Consider the following 20,856-nt stretch of genomic DNA (forward strand, 5'->3'; position numbering starts at 1 on the left):
AACAACATGTGGAAAAAGTTATGTGCTGTGAATACTTTCCGGATGCACTGTACGTAAATATATTATGATCCAGCTTGGTACAAGGCAGGAAACAGTATTGTAAGGGAAAAGTTTTGCCATACATATAGCACTTCTCTTAAGGGGTTATGTAAAGGACAAGAAACACATTTTATCATAGTGAATAATAAAATAACAGCGTTAGCTTTTAGGCATAAGCTCAGAAGGATATGAGACTCCGACACATGCCAGGTGCACACATAGAGTAGGATTCAAATTAAACTCTTACACTGCCTGCCATAGAGTGCATGTCTATCTGACAGGCAAAGGCACTATATGATGGATGGACAGACACAAACACATTGCGACAGACAGACAAATGCACCATATGGCAGGCAGGCAGATTGTCAAAGGCAGTATATGACGGACAGACAGACATGTAGATAAGACAGAAATACAGACAAAAGGTGCTAAAGTAACAGACAGAAACACAAAGGCATTATGTGATGGACAGAGAGCCAGACAAATACAGTCTATGGCAGGCAAGCAGACAGACAGATTGTCAGTGTGTTTTCACCTTCTGACATGTTTAATCATAAAGATCAACAGAGGGAAACAAAAGGAGAAAAATCACAAGTTCAGCCCTCACAGACGGACTTCAAACATCACTGCTCCCACCAAAGTGACAAAAACAAATGTCACTTTTTACAGCGAGGGGCACACAAAAGAAAGAAGTAGTGTCTGCTTGAGCAACACGAAACTGAGACAAAGCAGAAGCCACGTCAGATTCCCACAGATGTCAAGACCCCAAAACAGAAGGAGCGTCACCACCACCCCATCAGAGAGCCTACTGAGCCGAGTCCTGCGTTTTCTTACCCAAGTTGTGAAATCTCAGGCCGGCAGCCTCCTGTGCTTTATTTGAATTTGTTATGAGGGAGGACCAAAGGCAAAGCAAACCCTCCCAACACACCCCCCAAACTGTAGTGGACTTGAATTATTTTCATTAAGAATAATCTTTAAGTTTATTATTAGTAACAATTTATTGTCAGTTGAGCAAAGAAAAAGGTAACTGAAACTTAATTTTACAAACAGGGCTGAGAATCCCCACTGGTGAAATCCTGAACTGAAACCACAACACCAAGAGAGCGCCACTATTAACAAGAAAAGAACAAACCAGAGAAGTTCAAAAAATAAATAAATAACATAAAATACAGAGCAGTGCAAACAAAGAATGAATGAAATTAGCGAAGCCAAATCCTAATTCATTAATTTGAGAAGAGAACAAAAAGCAGAGGAGAGCTGAACTGCAGCAGCTTCGAAATCTTCCGAGCACTCGCTACACCAGACAAGAAGGTGGCTGCACAGCGAGGAAGAGAGCAGAAGTTACACGAGACCTCAGCAACGATTAAAAGAAAAGGTGCCAGAAATGCACGATGAGACTTGAAAAAGCATGAAAACGGGGGCAGTGAGCAGAGAGGCAGACGCCACAACAACGTCTCCGTATTTTAAGCCATCCTCAGATGACTGCACTTGTAGGTCTGTGCAGAAGTGGCAACTGAGAAAAACTGCAACCCTCCGAGAATAGAACTCAAAATATTAATAGAGAAAAGGAGAGCAGTGGAAAAAAAATACTGCAATGAAAAAAAGTGAGAAATGCAAGTGGAGTTCAAGTGAGGCCCAAACCAAAATGGTAAATCGGTGGTACTTGAAATATTAGGTGGGTCAGACTCAAAAATCCAACAAGTAACCCACAACACAGAACATTAGAACACTCTGGACAAGAACAGGCCATTCAGCCCAACAAAGCCCGCCAGTCCCCTCCACTTATTCCTTCCAGAAAAACATCAAGTCGAGTTTTGAAAGTCCCTAAAGTCCTCCTGTCTACCACACTACTTGGTCGCTTATTCCAAGTGTCTGTCGTTCTTTGTGTAAAGAAAAACTTCCTAATGTTTGTGCGACATTTACCCTTCACAAGTTTCCAACTGTGTCCCCATGTTCTTGATGAACTCATTTTAAAGTCGCCGTCTCGATCCACTGGACTATTTCCCTTCATCATTTTAAACACTTTACTCAGGTCTCCTCTTCATAACCTTAAGGCTCAGCTCCTTTAATCTTTCCTCATCACTCATCCTCTGTAGCCCTGAATCAGCCTAGTCGCTCTTCTCTGAACCTTCTCTTGTGCTGCTATGTCTGGTGGGCCCAAAACTGCACCCAGGACTCCAGCTGAGGCCTCACCAGAGTGTTATAAAGCTTGAGCAGAACCTCCTGTGACTTGTACTTCACACATCGTGCTATATAACCGGACATTCTGTTAACCTTCTTAATGTCTTCTGAACAGTCGGGAAGTCGATATCTTAGAGTCCACTACGACTCCTAAATCCTTCTCATAAGGTGGACTCTCGATTTTCTGACCGCCCATTGTGTATTCACACCTCACATTTCTACTTCCTATGTGTAATTCTTTACATTTACTGACATTAAATTTCATCGTCCACAAGTCTGCCCAAGCCTGTCTGCTATCCAAGTCCTTTTGTGATGATATAACGGATTCCAAATTATCTGCTAATCCACCTTCTTGGGATCATCTGCAAACTTAACTAGCTTGTTACTTATATTCCTATCTAAATCATTTATACAGTATATATTAACAATAGCATTGGCACTAGCACTGACCCCTGTGATAGGATAGGGGGAGTGGGGTGGGGCTTGACATACTGTATTTGGGGGCAGCAAAGCCTGCGTAAATGACCCTCTGGAGGTGGGGCAGGTTCAAAAGCTCATTCATCTTCCATGTTAATGGACTATCCAGCCAAAGCTCTATTTATTTATCTCTTTTATCAGAACACGCCTGCACAGTGGATACTTTAAAGGAAATACTTCCTTAAGCAACTAGCCTTGAACATAACCACCTATTGCCAAAGACATTAAGGAGCTGTGCAATTTTCTGTCCTGTTACCAGGCTACAAATATTTGAACAGTTAATAATGAAAAAAAAAAATCACACAAATCCACAATGCACCATTCCTTTGTTAGCCATGGACCAGAAATCTTGTTCACCTTCCTCTTGCTGTGCTCTGATGAACTCCACCTCTCACTGCTGGGTCAGACAGACAGACAGACAGACACACACACAATTCCACGCTTAGACGTTTATATATAAGATAAGGAATCTGTGGAGGACACGTTTCAAATCACTTGATATTCATTTCCCCTCTTCAGGACCCTCATCACTTATAATTTCATCTATGGAAGTCACCCAGCATCAGCAAAGTAAATTATCTGCAACCTTTGAACTGTTATGCTACAAATGTAACCTTCTAGTCAGACAGTTACTTCTCCCGTGCAGATTCTTGTGATTACCATTTGTTCTTATTACAACTAAGTAACATAAATGCCTACAGGAAAAAGAAAGGCACTTTGAATCCAGAAAGGAGTCGAAAACAAATAAAACGTTTTAAGAACAAACAACATCATTATTACAAGACAGGCCAGAGTCATAATTAATTATAAAACAATTATTGCAAAGGTCCAAATGCAATCTTAAAATGTCCTCAGTTTCTCTCTCTCTCCTTTCCAAGAAGTTTTTATTTCTTTGATACTCAGATACATGCTGATCGGTGCCGCCATCTTATATAGGTGGTGACCATATAACAAACATGACACAAAATAGCATTGCTAATATAAAAATGCATAACAATAAAACCTATAAAATTCCAAAGTTTCAGTAAATAAGCCCAGAGATGTCCACCACACATTATCATATATTCTGATGAAACATTGCTGATGCTATGACATTATCCAAAATGGGGAGTCCAAAACTGTTAAAACTGCAACCCAAAGTTAATTACATTAAATTAATAAAGGCTAAATCAGGTCAGGTCACATCAGGGAGCAGGCACTGGTACAGATCGTTGCTGCGCCCACCACACAATGAAGCAGCTAGGGATCCTGGTTTGCAACCCCATCCAGTCCCACCCTTCGGAAATAACACCTGGGTGTGGCAGATAGAGGGTCATGTGGGTGTCCCCTTGGTCTGTTCCAGCCACTCGGGTCCTCAACAATGAGGGTCCTGTGAGCTGATCGCCGTCAGGTAATCGTAACTGACGCTCCCTCACAATGCAGGTCATGTGCCTCATTAGGGACTCCATGAGGAACACAAAGTCACACCAGTGGTACCCAAGGATTCTCTGAAGAGACAACACATGAAGGAGTCCAGTCTTCATCTCAGGTCACTGGATAGCGTCCATGTCTCTCAAACAGGAAGCAGGAGGACTCTAAAGACTTGGACCTTCGTTCTTTTGCACCACACACCCTTTTCCAGTGACCTCATGACACCCCCCCCCCCCCCCCCCCAAATGCACTTGTTTTTATGGATTTTTGAGGCACTGCACTATGGACTCTATTTTTGGTTTTGTTTTTAAGAAAAGCACTTTTGCATTTTGCACCTTCCCCTTGCTGCAAGAGTGTTTTGCCCCCATTTGCACAGCTCATCCGGTTACATTACCGACAGAGTTGGGTTCTTTACTCTTAGGACAGAAAGTAGCACACTGTACCTTGGTTATCGTTGGTTTTTTTGATTAGAGTGAAGCAGATGGTGAGCCTGTGCTCCATGTATTTGTTTTCGCAGTCGCCACTTTCCACTTTGATCATATCCGGAGAGAACTTCATGGTGGTCTTCACTGCAAAGATTGGCCGGGACCTGCAGAGAGCAGATGATAGTTACTAATGTGTCCACGGGTTCAGGAGGAGGACACCAGTTCCAGAGGTCTTTCAACATTTGTTTGCAAAGGTGGTCATCCAAGGTGGGCCTGTGCTTGGGGCTTGCAACTCAGAGAACACTGGGGGGGACAAGCACTGCCTGCTTGGCCGAGTTTCAGCCAGCTTTTGTGAAGACCGTCCAGAAAAGCAGTGTGGAAGAAACCCCAGAGGAAGACAGGAATAGTTCTCTGTGACTGAATAAAAATCGAATTCATTGGAGTACATGGATTCTACGTTGCAAGGCAGAATAATAATAATAATAATAATAATAATAATAATAAATTTTATTTATATTGCGCTTTATATTTTAACAATCTCAAAGTGCTACAGAGTAAAAAATAAAATAATAAAACAAGAGAATCTATTTGTACTTTAACAGAATGTCTTTCTAAAAAGATGAGTTTTTAGATTCCTTTTAAAAACATCAGTCGACTGTGGGGCTCTCAGGTAGTCAGGGAGGGCATTCCACAGTCTCGGCGCCACAGATGAAAAGGCCCTATCACCCATACTGCAAAGCTTGGTTCTAGGGACTTGGAGAGTGTTAGTGTGTACAGAGCGGAGGGTGCGTGAGGAGGTATAAGGAGTAAGGAGTTCCTGTAAGTAAAGGGGGGCATGTCCATAAATGCACTGATGGGTGAGGAGGGAGACCTTGTACTCAATTCTGAGTGGGACAGGGAGCCAGTGAAGAGTTTTCAGGATTGGGGTGATATGGTCATGCTTTTGCACCCTCATCAGGATCCTGGCAGCGCTATTCTGGATATACTGGAGTCTCTGGATACTCTTGCTGGGAATCCAGATAAAGAGCGAATTACAGTAATCCAGCCTGGAGGAGACAAAGGCATGGACGAGCTTCTCTGCATCTGCCAGGGTGAGAGTTGGGCGGAGTTTAGCGATGTTCTTGGTGGTAGAAAGAAGACTTACAGAGGTGTTTGATGTGGGTGTCAAAGGTGAGTTGAGGGTCCATTTTAACACTCAAATTGGTGACAGATGTATAAAGGGGGATGTTTTGGCCAGCGAGAGTGATACTGGTGATGGTAGAAGAGCGGAGATGGTGTGCTGTGCCAACTAAGATGGCTTCTGTTTTGGATCTGTTTAGCTGAAGAAAATTTAGCCTCATCCACACCTCTGTCTCCTCCAGGAAGGTAGTCAATGTAGATATTGGCAGAGGAGCAGTAGAGGAGGTGGGGGTGGTCCTGAGGTAAAGCTGAGAGTCATCAGCATAACAATGGAAAGATAAACCATGTCTGCTAATGACATTTCCAAGAGGGAGCATGTAAATGGTGAAGAGGATGGGTCCAAGCACAGTGCCCTGTGGGACACCACAGGTGACGTTGTGGGTAGGAGATTTTGCACTGCCCAGGGCAGAAGAAGAAGAGCAAAGTTCCATTTTTCTATCTGCTTTTTATATAATATCTTCTTCCTCCCTCTTCCCCTTATTTATCCTAAAGTAGGAAAGGTCATCTTTCCTGTGTCAAATAGACGAGGTGTTCCTAAAGAAACTGGAAGTTGTCCTTGGTAAGCTTACTGCACCGTCTTATGACAGACACCTGTATGAATGACCTGCCGTTAAAGCAAAACGGCTTTCTCAGCTATTAACCCTAAGTAGCTTGCAAGCAGTTAATTTTTCTTTCACAGCAGCTTAACAAGAAGCATATCCACATATATATAAGTGGGCATGGCCTGGACCATCATACAGGTCGCCCATTCACGAATTCCTTCTGACTGAATGAACAAGCGACATGTTAATGTGAACTTCTAGCAAAGGACAGCAAGAGCGGAGAAGTGCTGTTTATTTAAAGTGATACCACAGCCAACAGGAAGAAGTTCAAAGATCATAGGAGACGGAAGAAGGCATTCAGTGAGGAGGTCAAGAATGGAAGTGGCGACACTGCAGCTGGCACAAAAGGGGCAGATCCAGACAAACTCTCGATTCGGCTTACCTCAGGATGAACACTTTGCCAAGTGCGCCAATGACGAGGTCCGGGATGTTGTCACCGCTGATGTCCATGATGCCGTGTACAGACTGGCCAAAGTACTGCAAACCTCTGGAGACTTTAGAGGCTTCAATTCGCTGCATGTAACAAAGAGCATTAGTGAGACTTCTTTCTAGCTACTAAAGACCAAAACAAATCCGACTCGGGGGTCTTCCTGTGCTGCTTGACGTGGGGTTTCCATTGTGTACTGAGCGCTGGGCCCCTGGTCTGTCTGATGGTGTTGGTCACGTCACATGACATACACTAAACTGAATCTACTCTGCATTGAGTCCATGAGGTACCGTGAACTGCTGACAGCTGATTTTCTTTTCTGTTAATTCCTTGCTTGCCCCTACAGTATTGGTTTGACACCCATTATCAGACATGGCAACTGTAACAGTAGTCATTTGTGCTTTCATAAAGCATTCCTTTGCTTACCATCTAAACATCAGACATCTGTCCCCGTGTACATTTGTCTTTAATAGTGAGGCTGTCACATTCTGCATTACGGTCAGCTCAGATCATCGGTGAGCAAGAATGGAGCGAGCCGAGTCATCGTCCGGAGCAGGCGAGAGCTCAAGAAGCCATGAGAGTAATCAACACGCTGAACATCAGAGCTCAGATACCCTTAAACAGGAACCAGGACTAAGAGAGCTAGAAACACTCTCAATACCAGCCTGGGTTTCCTCTCTTAACTATGCTAAGGGAAAAAAAGGCTGTCATTCAGCTCCCTCTTTCTTATCTAGTGAATGAATCGAAGTTTAGCGGCTTCACCTGCCACCATGTCTTCTTTACCAGTCGCCAAATGACATCGTTCAGCAACAGTAAGCAGAACATGACCAGCAACAGGTGGTGCTATGAAGAAACAGCATGAGGCGGCCATCATTAGAAACACAAAATGATAGCATATGGTTACATCACGGGCACAACTGTAAAAATTATAAATCGCTGTATCAAACAAAAAGCAACAAGTGGCAAAAATTGATTAATAATTTAATATGGCAAAAACTCGGCCTGATCAAGACCTTGGAATCATGGCAACTACAAATGGGTGGCATTGCTCTACATAATGCTTAAAATTGACGAAAACCGGCAAACACGATGGCAACAAGATGACAGGACGAACTCTAATTTTAATAAACAATTAGCAATGAGATTAAATTAAAAAAAAAAAACCTTATAACAGTTTAATTCCAAACAACACATTTAAGGAATTTCTGGCGGACCGTATGCTCAGTCAACCTCCGCAACACAATTCTGTGTGCGTCATGTAAACTAAAACTAAAGCTTTTATTAGACTCGCAAAACTGACCATTTGGTTTTTGTTTCTTTTTTTACTTTCTCGTATATGAAGTATTGGAATCCTCCAAAAAACTCCATTTCGAGATTTCGAGGAGTTCAAAAATTTTGGAATTATGTCTGTGTCTCTGTGTGCGAGTGTAAACACGATAACTTGAGTTCGCTTTCACTTCGGTCAACCAAATTTTGCATACAAGTATTAGGTTCAAAACGCAGATTTCCATCAACTTTTGGGTTATTTCTGCTGACCGGAAGTGGTACTTTACCTTTTATTCATGCAGCTGCAGAGTCCGATTTATTCAACTGTACTTTTATAATAATTGTTCAATATATTATTCATTTGATTTCTTTAATGTACGTAATATAAAAGGATAATCATTGTCTTGCGGTTAACTCATCAAATATCCATATACGAGAAAGTGTACGGGAGACCACTCCCGATTTATTTTGTATGGCTTTGTATTGAATACTAGCTGTCCCTCGCGGCTCTGCCAGCACAGAAGTGACACAGGACAGCGAGGAGTGTCCTGCCCGGCTCCCCAGTCCTGGCATCACGCTTCCTCCTACCCTCGGCCCGTAGCCTCTGTCTCGGATTAGCATGAATATATCACTCCTGCAAGCGAACTATGATTCTTAGCTCGATTAGAGAAGTCGCAAAACCAACCAGAATATTCAAGCAAATTCTAGAGAAGAAAAAAAAAAATCTAAATCCGTTAAGCAGCTCTCTCATTCGCTAGCTAAGCAGATGTAAGACACGCCCCAAGGCTGACGCGTGAGTGAGGAGGGCCCCACGCACCCACGGCTCCTGGCGGGGGCTGAAAGCTCAGGAGTAAAAACTACTTTATGATACGCGATTCATTCTCTACCTTTGTGGATCTCCAACTACTAATACATACACACACACACACAGAGAGAGAGATGGGAAATCAAACAAAATTACTGTTAACAACAGCAGCTATTTCTCTCTCTCCCCCTTTAGTGTACAAACATTTAAAACTATCAATAATAATTTACTAAATTCAAATTTGGGAATGAGTAGAATTTAATTTAAAAGAGGCATTGACCGTAGCCTTTGGATGTTATAAGCACTGTGGTTGATGCCCTATTTGGACTTAGCAACATCCCAGAATCCCTGACATTATTTGCCTTTCCTAATCCAAAGATAAGCAAAAAGCAAGTTCTAAATGTCTGCACATATCCTCATGTGCATGCAAGTGGGAAACATCTTAAAGGCTTGGGTGATGTCAATTCTCCACTGAGACAGGAGATGGCGGCGTATAATAAACACTTTCTCTTCTCCTCCCCCTGCAGAAGATAAGGTGACACCTTTCCACCTCCAATGTCACAGTCTCTTCCTCCCAGAATGCTGGAAATCTGGAAGAGCCACCATCTTGGGCAGTCGACCCGAGGCACTGGACTTGTTTTTTGCACATTTTACATGTGTTTCTTTTTCTTTCAATCTTTTCAATTATACAGGATGACCTAAAATTTGAATGTTGTTTGTTTCATCTTGACAACATACTAAAAGCTGGTACATATTGGACACAGTGCTCTTAGGACATCCCGTGATATTGGCCACTGATCCTTTATTCCACTTTATTCCACAATGAGATCAATAAAAGTGCTTGCTGAGACAATGCCCGGTCTTCCTGTATTGGCCATATCTACACAATGTAAAGCCCTTTGGGGATATCAGCTTTCTTACTTTATTGTGCCCCCAGACAGATTAACTTACAGGTGGGTGGGTGGAATGATAGTGCAGTGATTAGCAATGCTTCTTCACAGACCCCAAACCTCGTTGTTAGGGTCCTACAAAACTGTTTACTTAGACACTGATGGGTCTTAGTGTGTTGGACGTTGCTTTGCATTCAGGTAGATCTAATTCTATCAGACATGACTTCTCTGTTGAGTTCTGCTGTATGAGATATTGGAGCCATACATCAGATTTTATTGGACATCGGGCTCCAAGTGTGTCCTACTCAAATGCATATCGATTCCCAAACTGACGTGTTGCACCAGATGTCAAGTTCCTGTTGAACTTTTGCTGGAGATTGGTGTTCCAGGAGTGTTCAATGTAATGGCCTCACTTAATTACCTCATTTGTTCCACTTTGTAGGTCATTCAGTGCATTATGAGTTGAATGACACTGGACAGAGTAGGACTAATGTGCCCTATCGTCCTGGACATTGCTGTTCCTTCCATGTCCCCTAGTACAGACTGACCTGGCTGAACTGGAGCGTTAGTCCCATCAGTTTCCCGTGGTACAAGTAGATGCTTCCCTGGCCGTTGTTCTCCATTGGAGCCCCAATCACCACGTCTTTGATGGAATCTCCATTGAAGTCTTGAACCTCTGCCAGAGTGGCCCCAAACCTGGAGTGGACTTCTGTGCTTTGTCCATATAGGGTCTTGTCACAATTGAATAAAGGTTTTCGAAAATTCTACAAGAAGTCCACAAGAAGGTTAACTCAATGACGCTATCCCATCATTCATATAGCAGCAAACCCCAGGACTCGTAGGCTTCAGAGATTAAACAGGTTACTCCTCTTACCCTTTTCAAAGTGCAGACTGTGACCTGACCTTCTCTGCCATTTTCATAGTGCATGGGTGCTCCAATCAGCAGAAGGTCACTGGTGCCACTGTTCTTGAAGTCCACCATGCAAAGCTCTGCACCAAAGTAAGAGCCAACCTAGTAGGAGACAAGGCCATGGAGTGTCAGAGAAAAGCCTTTGTGTCAAGAGAAGTCTCTGTGGACATTCTTTGATCTGCCAATGTCTCAACTGTCCCTCTGGACTTCATTACATTCATAGGAGGGCCCATTGGGACCCTAATGTATAATGTAGAGCCCCTCAGATCCCCATCAGTAGCTCTTCTCAAAGATAACAGCCTCTTAATATTTAGGGCACTGAATGTCCCACTGAGATTCAGGTAGGCCCGGCAGCCCATTAGATGGCAGAGACTGAAATAATCAACTCCTGACCCCAAAACATCAGCCCTTGTCTCACCTGACTGCCATCTATCTTCTGCACTTCCCATCCATCCAAGGTGGTCACTGAAACTGCTCCTTTGTGCGAGTAGCGCGGTGCTCCCAATGCCAAGAAAGTGGTACTCTGATGCCGGAATGCTTTTACTGAATATCCTGAGAAAAGAGAATTTTGGGTAATTAAGCTTTGTTTTTATTATTTTGACCCAATGATTTGATTTTGTGATTTATTTTTCCCTTTAGTCTTAATTTGGTATATTTTTTTATTACCATCTTGTTTACAGGAGACCACCAGGATGCCCAACACCAATGACATCACTGAGGGACATCTTGAATCTCATGATGTAGTTACTTTACCAGGTATAAGCTGTAACATTAGAATGGTGTGGGATATTGATGTAATCAGTCAGGAGGTAGAGGTCGCTGTGAGGAGAGGGGTGAAGGAGGAAAGGAAGAGGAGGAGTGAATAAAGTTAAGGAAGAACTGACTACATGGCGTGGTCCATTTATTTCAGCAATATATAACAAATGGTTTATAGTTTGTGACTTTTGGTTTGTCAGGATTTTGGTTTGGTGCATAGGATATTATTTATCTGGACTTTTAGAAAAAATTATATATATATATATATATATATATAAATAAACTAGGGGGCTCCGCCTCCTGCTCTCTTCACTCGCCACCCCTGGGTTTGGTTAACTGGTTATACAATTTAAAGAGATTGTTATTTTCATGGGAATTGTTACCTACTCTTTCGATTCTATGTTTGCATCACTTATCCGTGATCATAAATATACACCTGATCGAATTGTGGTTTCTTCGAAATTAAACTTGTCGTAGCTTTAATTGTTGTGAGACCACAGATTCTCATAGTATATGGTCCTGAATTGTGTAAATCTACGTTTTGAGCATTGATTGATACGAACGTGGAAAGATTATTGCAAACTCGGATATTTTGCCCGTAGTGTTTGTGGATTTCACTTTCACCAAACAACAAAACTTTTAATTCTCACGGATAGGCCTCTTCATTGGGAAGAAACACTACTTTTCCCTGATGGCAACACAAATTAGACGATCTACAAGTTTAAATTCGAACAATATATCCATCCATCCATTTTCCAACCCGCTGAATCCGAACACAGGGTCACGGGGGTCTGCTGGAGCCAATCCCAGCCAACACAGGGCACAAGACAGGAACCAATCCCGGGCAGGGCGCCAACCCACCGCAGGACACTGAACAATATATTCAATCTCTTTTTGCTGTTCTTGTTATTTCACCGAATAATAATTTCCGTTTGTTTGCGTTAATGGGATCTTTACTATCAGTTTTTTGAGACTTTGAGTTTTAGTACTTTCCTAATCTCTAACATGCTCTGCATGTGTACTGCGCCAACGTTTTTGAATTCTTTACGATGTTCTACTTTGTCTTCTACTCTTTGTTTTATTTCCGGCCCCAGGCGTGGGTTAAATCTCTTGGCACAAAGTCTCATCTCGTGGGATGTGAAGGTGTCTCACGTCTCGTCTCCTTCCAAGATTTTTTTTTTTAATATATAATAGAGAGAAATTAAGAAAAAAAAAAAACCTGGAATGTGTGATGGGGTTCCCAGCTGGCAAAGGAGTTACGTCAAGGACACCAAAAAGGAGACAAACAACAATTAAATGTCCAGAGTACAGCTTCATTCAGGACAGTGAGCTCTATGACATGGTCTTTAACTTCAAAAATACTAAAATATTTGTTTGTTACCCTTAAAAATGCAGATTGTGCAAAGGCACTGCATAAAATAAGAAACAGAGTGTTGAAATAGGAGCCTGAAAGAGAATCACACTCTCAGAATTCACGTGCATTTCATTTCACAACACAAGACGAAGTCCCGGGCGAAAGCCTCCTCTGCCATACTGACAGCACTGAGCGCTCACCTAAATAAGATCCTTTTGGTATATGGACCTTCTGCTCCAACAAAGACTGAGACTGAGGCCTCTTCTTCATGAAGGCTCCTGTCCACTCGTAGGCCCCAACGGCCCCAACCACAATCCAATCCTGACGAGAGAATCAGAAGAGAGAAGAGACGGCCATCTGAGGTCTGGTAGATATTTGGAAGGGGAAAGACTCAGGCCTATAGTAATAATAATAATTCTTTACATTTATATAGTGCTTTGCATAGTGAGTGGGGAGCAATTTCAACCACCAGTAATGTGCAGCACCCACCAGGAGGATGTGACGGCAGCCATTTTTGCAGCAGTGCACTCGCCACACATTAGCTGTTCAGTGGTGAATGAGAGTCAATTCGAGATAGGGGATGATTAGGGGGGCCAGAATGACTAGGCTGTGGTGGGCAATTTAGCCTGGACATCAGGACACACCTTATTCTTTATGAAGGATCTTTTATGACCACGGGGAATCACATCCTCAGTTTTACTTCTCATCTAAAGAACAGCACCATTTTTACAGCACAGTATCCCCACCACTGAGCTCCACACACAGACCACAGGTTCAGCGGACCCTTTTTCACCGCACCAACACCTCTTCCACTAGCAACCCAAGCTTTTCCTAGATGGTCTCCCATCGAAGTACTGGCTGGGCCTGGGTCAGATGGATGTGGTATGACTGCCAGTGGCTGTTTGAAGGTTTCACCTCTGATGCGGAGGAGTTTGTGATCAGAATGGTTGGACTTACAGGAAGAAGTAAAGCACTGAATCCTTCCTGCGCCATCTCCAGCTGAAGGGATTCGCCCGATGCCTGCGTCCCTGCAAATACAAGTAACGGGTTTGAGCTGCAGAGCCAGCTAAGGAATTGACCTCCCTGCCCAGATGTTGTAACGTTTACCTTCAATGGCGAAAATCCTGTCTTGCAGCTTGTCCTTGATGCTGTCCAAAGCGTTAAAGTCGGTAACTTTGAAGACGTACTGATCAGGTGGATTAGAGGCGATGGTTCTTAACTCTTCATTTGCTTTATCATTATTAAATGCATCCCCTACCTGTTAAGAAATATCAGACAATCAAATGGTATGGATGGACAAACTGAGCAGAGTGGGCATTTGAAGTGCTGACATGTAGTTGAACATTTAATAGCTGGGGGACAAAATGATAGGGAAGGAGAAAGAATCTTAGTTGTATATTTTACAAACTGGTTTCATAAACTCTCAAATAAATCACCCATCAGACCGGCTGGGTGCCTCTGAAGCTTTTGGGTTCATAACAAGAACTCTTTAGATTTTGAATGCTATATTAACTTCCTTTACTCAGCACGCCACTTAACCAGAAACTTCCCCTGTGGACTGACAGACAAACCTTTGCCATCAATCAGCGTTTTCCTTTTGTTTTGCCAGGGTACCCACCTTTAATGTAAACTTTGACTTGTCGTCACCCCTCTGATTGTGAGCGCGTCATCTCTAATTTTGGGTGTCAACTCGTTTGAATGCGCGCGTCACACCTTTAAATGTTTTGTCACTTGCCCTTCTTGGCCACCGTATGATTTACTTCATGAGGAAGAAGTACATGAAAAACAAGGATAGTCATGTCCAATATCTGACATGTTAAAATGTGTTTCAGTTTCAATGCTTAAAATTTAAATATTCTCGATTGAAACAGAAATGTGTCATTTTTTAACCCTATGGAGGTCCATCGAGGGCTAGTAAAGGGTCAAAGGTCAAGCGTTGCATCATTTTTGTAATTATTGACCTTGAAATAGTCTAGAGCTAGACCACATGCTGATGTCTAGAGTCTGTCATTTTTAACCTTCTGGGAGGGACCACTTTGAGAGCTAGGACCACCGGTAAAGAGTCAAATATCCAAAATATAACCTAATGTACAGTAACCTCAAAACAGCATAAAATGACACTCCAAATTTCAATATTTCCTGATCCCCATTTTGTGAAGCTTTGTGAAACCTCACATATCCCATTAGGGGTTTGGTTAAGGTGGGCTGCACAACTTCAGGTCCTTCTGATTGTTTCAGTTGAAGACACCTATTGGTTTACTCTTTACCATTAGGGTGAAATGTAATTTCTTGCACAAAATGGGGTCCAAAAGTGACAAGAAATGAAGGTTTTTCAGGTCTAGAGGGACAAAAATAGGAGGGAGCTCTGAAAAACCCAACGTCTTATATGACTGAACATCAAGACGAGTTGAACATCACATCATATGTGTGGGTTTTCTCATACTGGCGCATCAGGAAGTACCAGAGGAAAAAATATATTATTATAATTGTCAATAAAAACGAAAGCAACACTTTGAAAACACATGAGATCTCAATGGGATAAAAAATGCTGCTGGCTCTCCCTACTGCTATGGACTGATATGGTGATGTGTGCGGAATGAAAGGATGGAAATGAAAATGATGAACCTACAGAGAGAGGGCTGAATTTAAAGGCACCCTGAAAATCAAAGGGGAAAAAATGATACAGTGGCAGGCAGGCGAGTCAATTCTGACGAAATGTCGTTGCAGCAACTCCAAATTGTACTCAGTAGTTTGTATAAATGCCTGACAACGTCCTAATGAGACGATGGATGGTGTCCTGAGGGATCTCCTTCCAGATCTGGGCCAGGGTGTCACTGAGCTCCTGGACAGACTAAGGTGTAGGAAGGACCCAAACATAATGTCCCACCAAGAGGTGTTCTATTGGATTGAGGTCAGGTGAGTGAGCGGGGGGGGGGGGGGGGCTGTCAATGGTATCAATTCCTTCATTCTCTTGCCACATGAGGCCAGGCATTGTCATGCACCAGCACAGGGTCTGACAATGGGTCCAAGGATTTCACCCAGATGCCTAATGGCAGTCAAGGTGCAATTGTCTAGCCTGTAGAGATCTGTGTGTCCCTCCAAGGATGTGCCTCCCCAGATCATCACTGACCCCCCACCTAACCACTCATGCTAAACATTTTTACAGGCAGCATAACATTCTCTGTGGCTTCTCCAGACCCTTTCACGTCTGTCACATGTGCTCAGGGTGAATCTGCTCTCATCTGTGAAAAGCACAGGGCGCCAGTGGTGGACCTGCAAGTTCTGGTATTCTACGGCAAATGCCAATTGAGCTCCACCGTGCCCACTAGAGGACATTGGGCCCTCAGGCTACCTTCATGAAGTCTGTTTCTGATTGTTAGGTCAGACACATTCACACCAGTGGCCTGCCTGCTGTAGGTCATTTTCTAGGCTCTGCCAGTGCTCATCCTGTTCCTGAACAACCTTCTATGAGGGGCCCTGTCCAGCTCTCCTAGAGAACCTGCCTGTCTGTCTCCTGGAATCTCCTCCATGCCCTTGAGACTGCTGGGAGACACAACAAACCATCTGGCAATGCCACGTATTGATGTGCCTGCCATCCTGGAGAAGCTGGACTACCTGTGCCATTTCTGCAGGGTCCAGGTATGGCGTCATGCTACCGGTAGTGTCACTGACCATAGACAAATGCAAAACGAGTGACAAAACATGAGGAGGGAAAAATGTCAGTGGCCTCCCTCCACTTGTTAAACCATTCATTCCTGTTTAGGTGGTTGCCTCCTTCTTGCCCCTCTAGTGCACTAAAGCAGATCAAACTGATGAACAAGCCCCTCTGCTACTTAACTGACCAGATCAATAGCCCACAAGTTTCATTGACTTCATACTATAGTCTTATTAAAAAGAGGTCCTTTCATTTTTTTAGATGCAGTATACATATTCTTGCTATTATATATATTTATATTATATATATAAATATATATATATATATATATATATATATATATATATATATATATATATATATATATATATATATATATAAATAAATATATATATATAAATAAATATATATAAATATATATATATATATATATATATATATATATATATATATATATATATATATATATATATATATATATATATATATATATATACACACATATATATATAATATTATATAGTGGCGGACGGCCAGGACCCATGTCCAGCCGGGACGCCCCTGCAGCATTTGTTCCAGGGGAGCAAGGATGAGAGACCCAATACCTCCCCTGGACACTAGATGGAAGCCTCCCTGAGTTGCAGCGGTGCCTCAGACTCCCACAGGGCTTTATGGGGGTTGGAGTTTGGTGCAGCCATGTTGGGTTCTGTGCGTGCCGCCAGTGGGTGCTGCAGTGGGAGGAGAAGGACGAGGTTGCCTGGGAGGAGTGCTGGAGGAAGAAGAGAGTGCTTTGCATTGTGTTTGTGCTTGAGACTGTGTACTTCCTGTAGGACACGGTGAAGATTTGCGCCCACAGGCGAAGAAAAATTAATAGTTTATTTATTTTACGTGTGCCTTCGTGTCCAGTCTGTGTCGGGTCGGGTGCCTACTGTATATAGTGACTTTTTCACAATATATATATTATATATAATATGTGTGTGTGTGTGTGTGTGTGTGTGTGTGTGTGTGTGTGCGTGTGTGTGTGTGTGTGTGTGTGTGTGTAAAATAAAATTTAAAAAGCTGAATTGCTGGCAAAATTTCAGAAAGAATTTTAATGAATAAAATACAAAATTGTTTGATAAGTCACTAAATCTTGCAATAAGGAAAACCAGATTTAATTGCTTGATACTAACATTTTTTCACTTGTTTAGATTTAATTTTTTTTGCAATGTACTCATCTTCGGAAACAGATTGCCTTGTTGGAAGTGTACAGTGCACCAGCGTGTGTCAACTTACCCCAACAGCATATCGAATGACGCCCTTGTTCTGAGCTTCTCGTGCCACTTCACTTAGTGGTGTGTCATCTCCATACGTTACTCCATCTGTGATGACAATGAGGACTTTGTTGGCATTGGAACGGGAACCGGCACTGCTGGTGAACACTTCCCTTCTGCAAAAAAGAAAGAAATTCAAAAGCCAAAATGGAATTCAATCTGGATAACAAACTGCCAATGAATACAGTACTAACGATGCTTAGATGAATTGAAATTATAACCATTAAATCATTGGGATTTGTGAGCCTAATGCAGCGGATGCAAGGTCAGTTCTTTCAAGGAAGGATTCTGGATGATTAAAGCAGTGGCGTAGGAAGGCGGGTGCGGCCTGCACTGGGTACCAGCTCTGAGGGGGCGACAAAAAATTGCCGGTTTTGTATTAATGTGCCTTTTTGTTACATAAAACAACATGTCAAATAATTTACATGGGCTTTAACAATCCCTAATTGTGAACGATGTGATGCTGTAATGATTTAGTATTATTGTGTGGTGCGTTTGGGGGTGGTGGGGGGGGGTGTTCTGTCCCGTTTCCTTTTGAATTGTGGTGGTGCTCAAGTAAACAAACAACCCGTCCCGTGACTCATTGTCTCATCCCTGCCACAAATATATCATCGCCACAAGTCGTTCTGTGCAACAAGATGATATTTTAACCCGAACATCATAATAATATGGTCGGCGCAAAACGTTTTAGACAGTGGGGTGGGTAGGTATTGTTCGCTCTAGAACAAGTTTACTTTAGGATAATTCCACGAGCGAGCGAACGGACAATATCTCCCTCCCCATCCCACTATCTTAAGGCCCCTATATATACGAGCCGGGACACACGACATATCATGTGTCACAATTCTGGTTAACTGGTGATTTGGCGTAATTTTTGGCGACAAATCAGAGGCCAAGAAGGGGCAGTATTGGGAAATTATCATTGGCGTTCTCTTGATTTGGCTCGTTATTGCCTTTATTTTACGTCGCCAAGACTGTATTTTTAAATATATTTGTTTCACGTTTTTCGACGCTTCTTCGGTTTTTCCTTAAATTTTTTTTTTCATAAAAAATTGTTTACAAAATAATTAACATGATGCCCCCTTTACTTAACCAATTGAATAAAAAAATTGCTTTCTCAATACATTTCATTTTATATTTTGGTGGACGTGGGAGTGACAAGTTTAAACTCCGTACCGGGTGCCACCAGACCTTGCTACACCACTGGATTAAAGCAGGCCTGACTCTTCACTTTCAGGCAGAGACCGTAAGCGATTAGAGCACAAAGAGATAAATCGTATCTGATTTGTGTCTTAGAAGACCACCAGCCAAAAAACAACATGTGCCAGATATGAGTAACTACCATCTGAACCGTCTCATAAAAAGCTCACTGAATATGCCAGACATGCGAGTATTTGTAACAGTTTGGTACCATCTAGAAGCCGTCGGCAAGAAGAATATCACCTGCACTCGGCCGAACTACACGTACAATCATCAGGATTCGCCAACAGAAGACCTGGATGGCAGTGACGTGCTGTGAGGTTCATGGCTGGTGACTCCTTCAGAGTCAGATTTACAAGTCTATGAACCTTATTATTGACTATTCAATTGGCACACTGACAACTAGTTATGTTTCATATGTCATTCTTTACACACACAGGTGTAGCGGGGCCACATCATAATAGTATATTCTATGTGTGTGCTGAGTGAGTGTTGTTTTCATCATCCAGTTTACTGTCCGTAATGTGTACGTCAGTGAATGTTGTCCCTGTAAGTGCAGAGGGACAGAGGCCGCAGCCTCAAGACGGAAATCACCTATTTACGCACCAGTTACATCCGGGACATTTTACATTTAAAAAAAGAGGAGCGAGAGGCGACAAGGTGAGGCGGAGAGAGAGAGAGAGAGAGAGAGAGAGAGGGAAGAAAAGAAAAGACGACAATAATTTACCCAGCCATCTACAAACTCGATACTGCTATTCATTGCTTTATTCCACTGCCTGCTTTTTCAACGACCGATCATTCATCACGACAGCCAGAGCCGAGAAACCCCGGGGTGGAAGTCACTCCAACCATTGCCTGGACGTTTACAGTGAAGTCGTTTTGTCGTAGAGAGGAAGCACCACAACACCACAGCCAGTTTCTATACCGCCAGACTTTATTTTGGGACACATTGTTTCACCACATTTTCAACTTCCGAGTTTTAAAGATCTGTGTTTGTATTTGTGTTGTGTGCTTTTGTTAATTGTTTGGGGGGCAAGGGAGGGTTAATTGTAAATATTTGTGTTAATATATACGTATTAAATTAGTCACTGGTGTTTTGGGGATAAGTGGTAATTTGTGCACACTTATACATATTTTTTTGTTATTGAATGTCTTTCTTTCTTTCATTTTACAATATATCTGTGTTTAATTTGACATCTCCGTTTACTGTCTCTGGTTATTTCGTAGTGTCAAGAAAATAAGACATTCTTGTAAGGCAGCGTTTCTCAACCTTTAAGTATCTGCGACCTAAGTTTTCATAATACAGTAGTTTTAATCGCGCCCCCCAACATCTTTTTGAAAGGAGCCCACTAATACCAATTTGTTCTTTTTAATTAATGATATATCATAGATGCATATTTTATTATACCTACTTAACTTTTATCGACATTTATCTAACTCTTTTATTTTTCTAGTATCAGAATGTAGTTTAAGTTAATTTGTTTTGGTTTCAATATTTGTATTAATCATATTTTTGATTCGTTTTATTTTTTTTAATTTTCGTGACCCCCTTTTTGTTACTTTGCGCTCCCCCCACAGATTGAGAACCACTGTTGTAAGGAGTACGGCTTGATATTAGAGCAAGAAACCTCAGGTATTCCAAGTTATAGTCTTGGTAGTGTAGTGGCCGGTCTGGCTAAGAAAGAAAGGCGAGAGAGCGCGGAGACAGCGCCTTTGCTCCTCACCCTCCGTGTGTTCTCAATTTGCCGTTGCGATTCCGCAATTCACACTCATTAATACAAATGAAAGTATAGAGTGGTGTAGAAAAGAAAAACGGATTCCAGTTTTGACCTTAATTGAAATGTTTAGTAGTTTTTAAAAGCTTTTAATTCTGATGTTTTGATGAATTTTAATACAGACTGATCAACAGAAGGATAATAAGAAAAACAAAAGAATATTTTATTTAACCCCTTGTAGACAACTGTCGT

General features: G+C 42.2%; 1 protein-coding gene across 1 annotated transcript in view; it reads right to left on the minus strand.

Moving 5' to 3' along the window:
* Positions 1–20,856, minus strand: part of LOC114661721 (integrin alpha-M-like) — a 59,397-nt gene that overhangs the window by 25,160 nt on the left and 13,381 nt on the right. The window contains exons 8-16 of the mRNA XM_028814886.2: positions 17,652–17,805; positions 13,829–13,979; positions 13,679–13,749; positions 12,922–13,042; positions 11,030–11,163; positions 10,576–10,713; positions 10,250–10,465; positions 6,696–6,826; positions 4,551–4,696 (exon numbers count right to left, since the gene is read on the minus strand). Coding sequence (XP_028670719.1) covers positions 4,551–4,696; positions 6,696–6,826; positions 10,250–10,465; positions 10,576–10,713; positions 11,030–11,163; positions 12,922–13,042; positions 13,679–13,749; positions 13,829–13,979; positions 17,652–17,805 — 1,262 coding nt within the window. The remainder of the gene's footprint in view (positions 1–4,550; positions 4,697–6,695; positions 6,827–10,249; positions 10,466–10,575; positions 10,714–11,029; positions 11,164–12,921; positions 13,043–13,678; positions 13,750–13,828; positions 13,980–17,651; positions 17,806–20,856) is intronic.

Source organism: Erpetoichthys calabaricus, chromosome 12, assembly GCF_900747795.2.
Source record: "Erpetoichthys calabaricus chromosome 12, fErpCal1.3, whole genome shotgun sequence".
NCBI classification, from domain to species: Eukaryota; Metazoa; Chordata; class Cladistia; order Polypteriformes; family Polypteridae; genus Erpetoichthys; species Erpetoichthys calabaricus.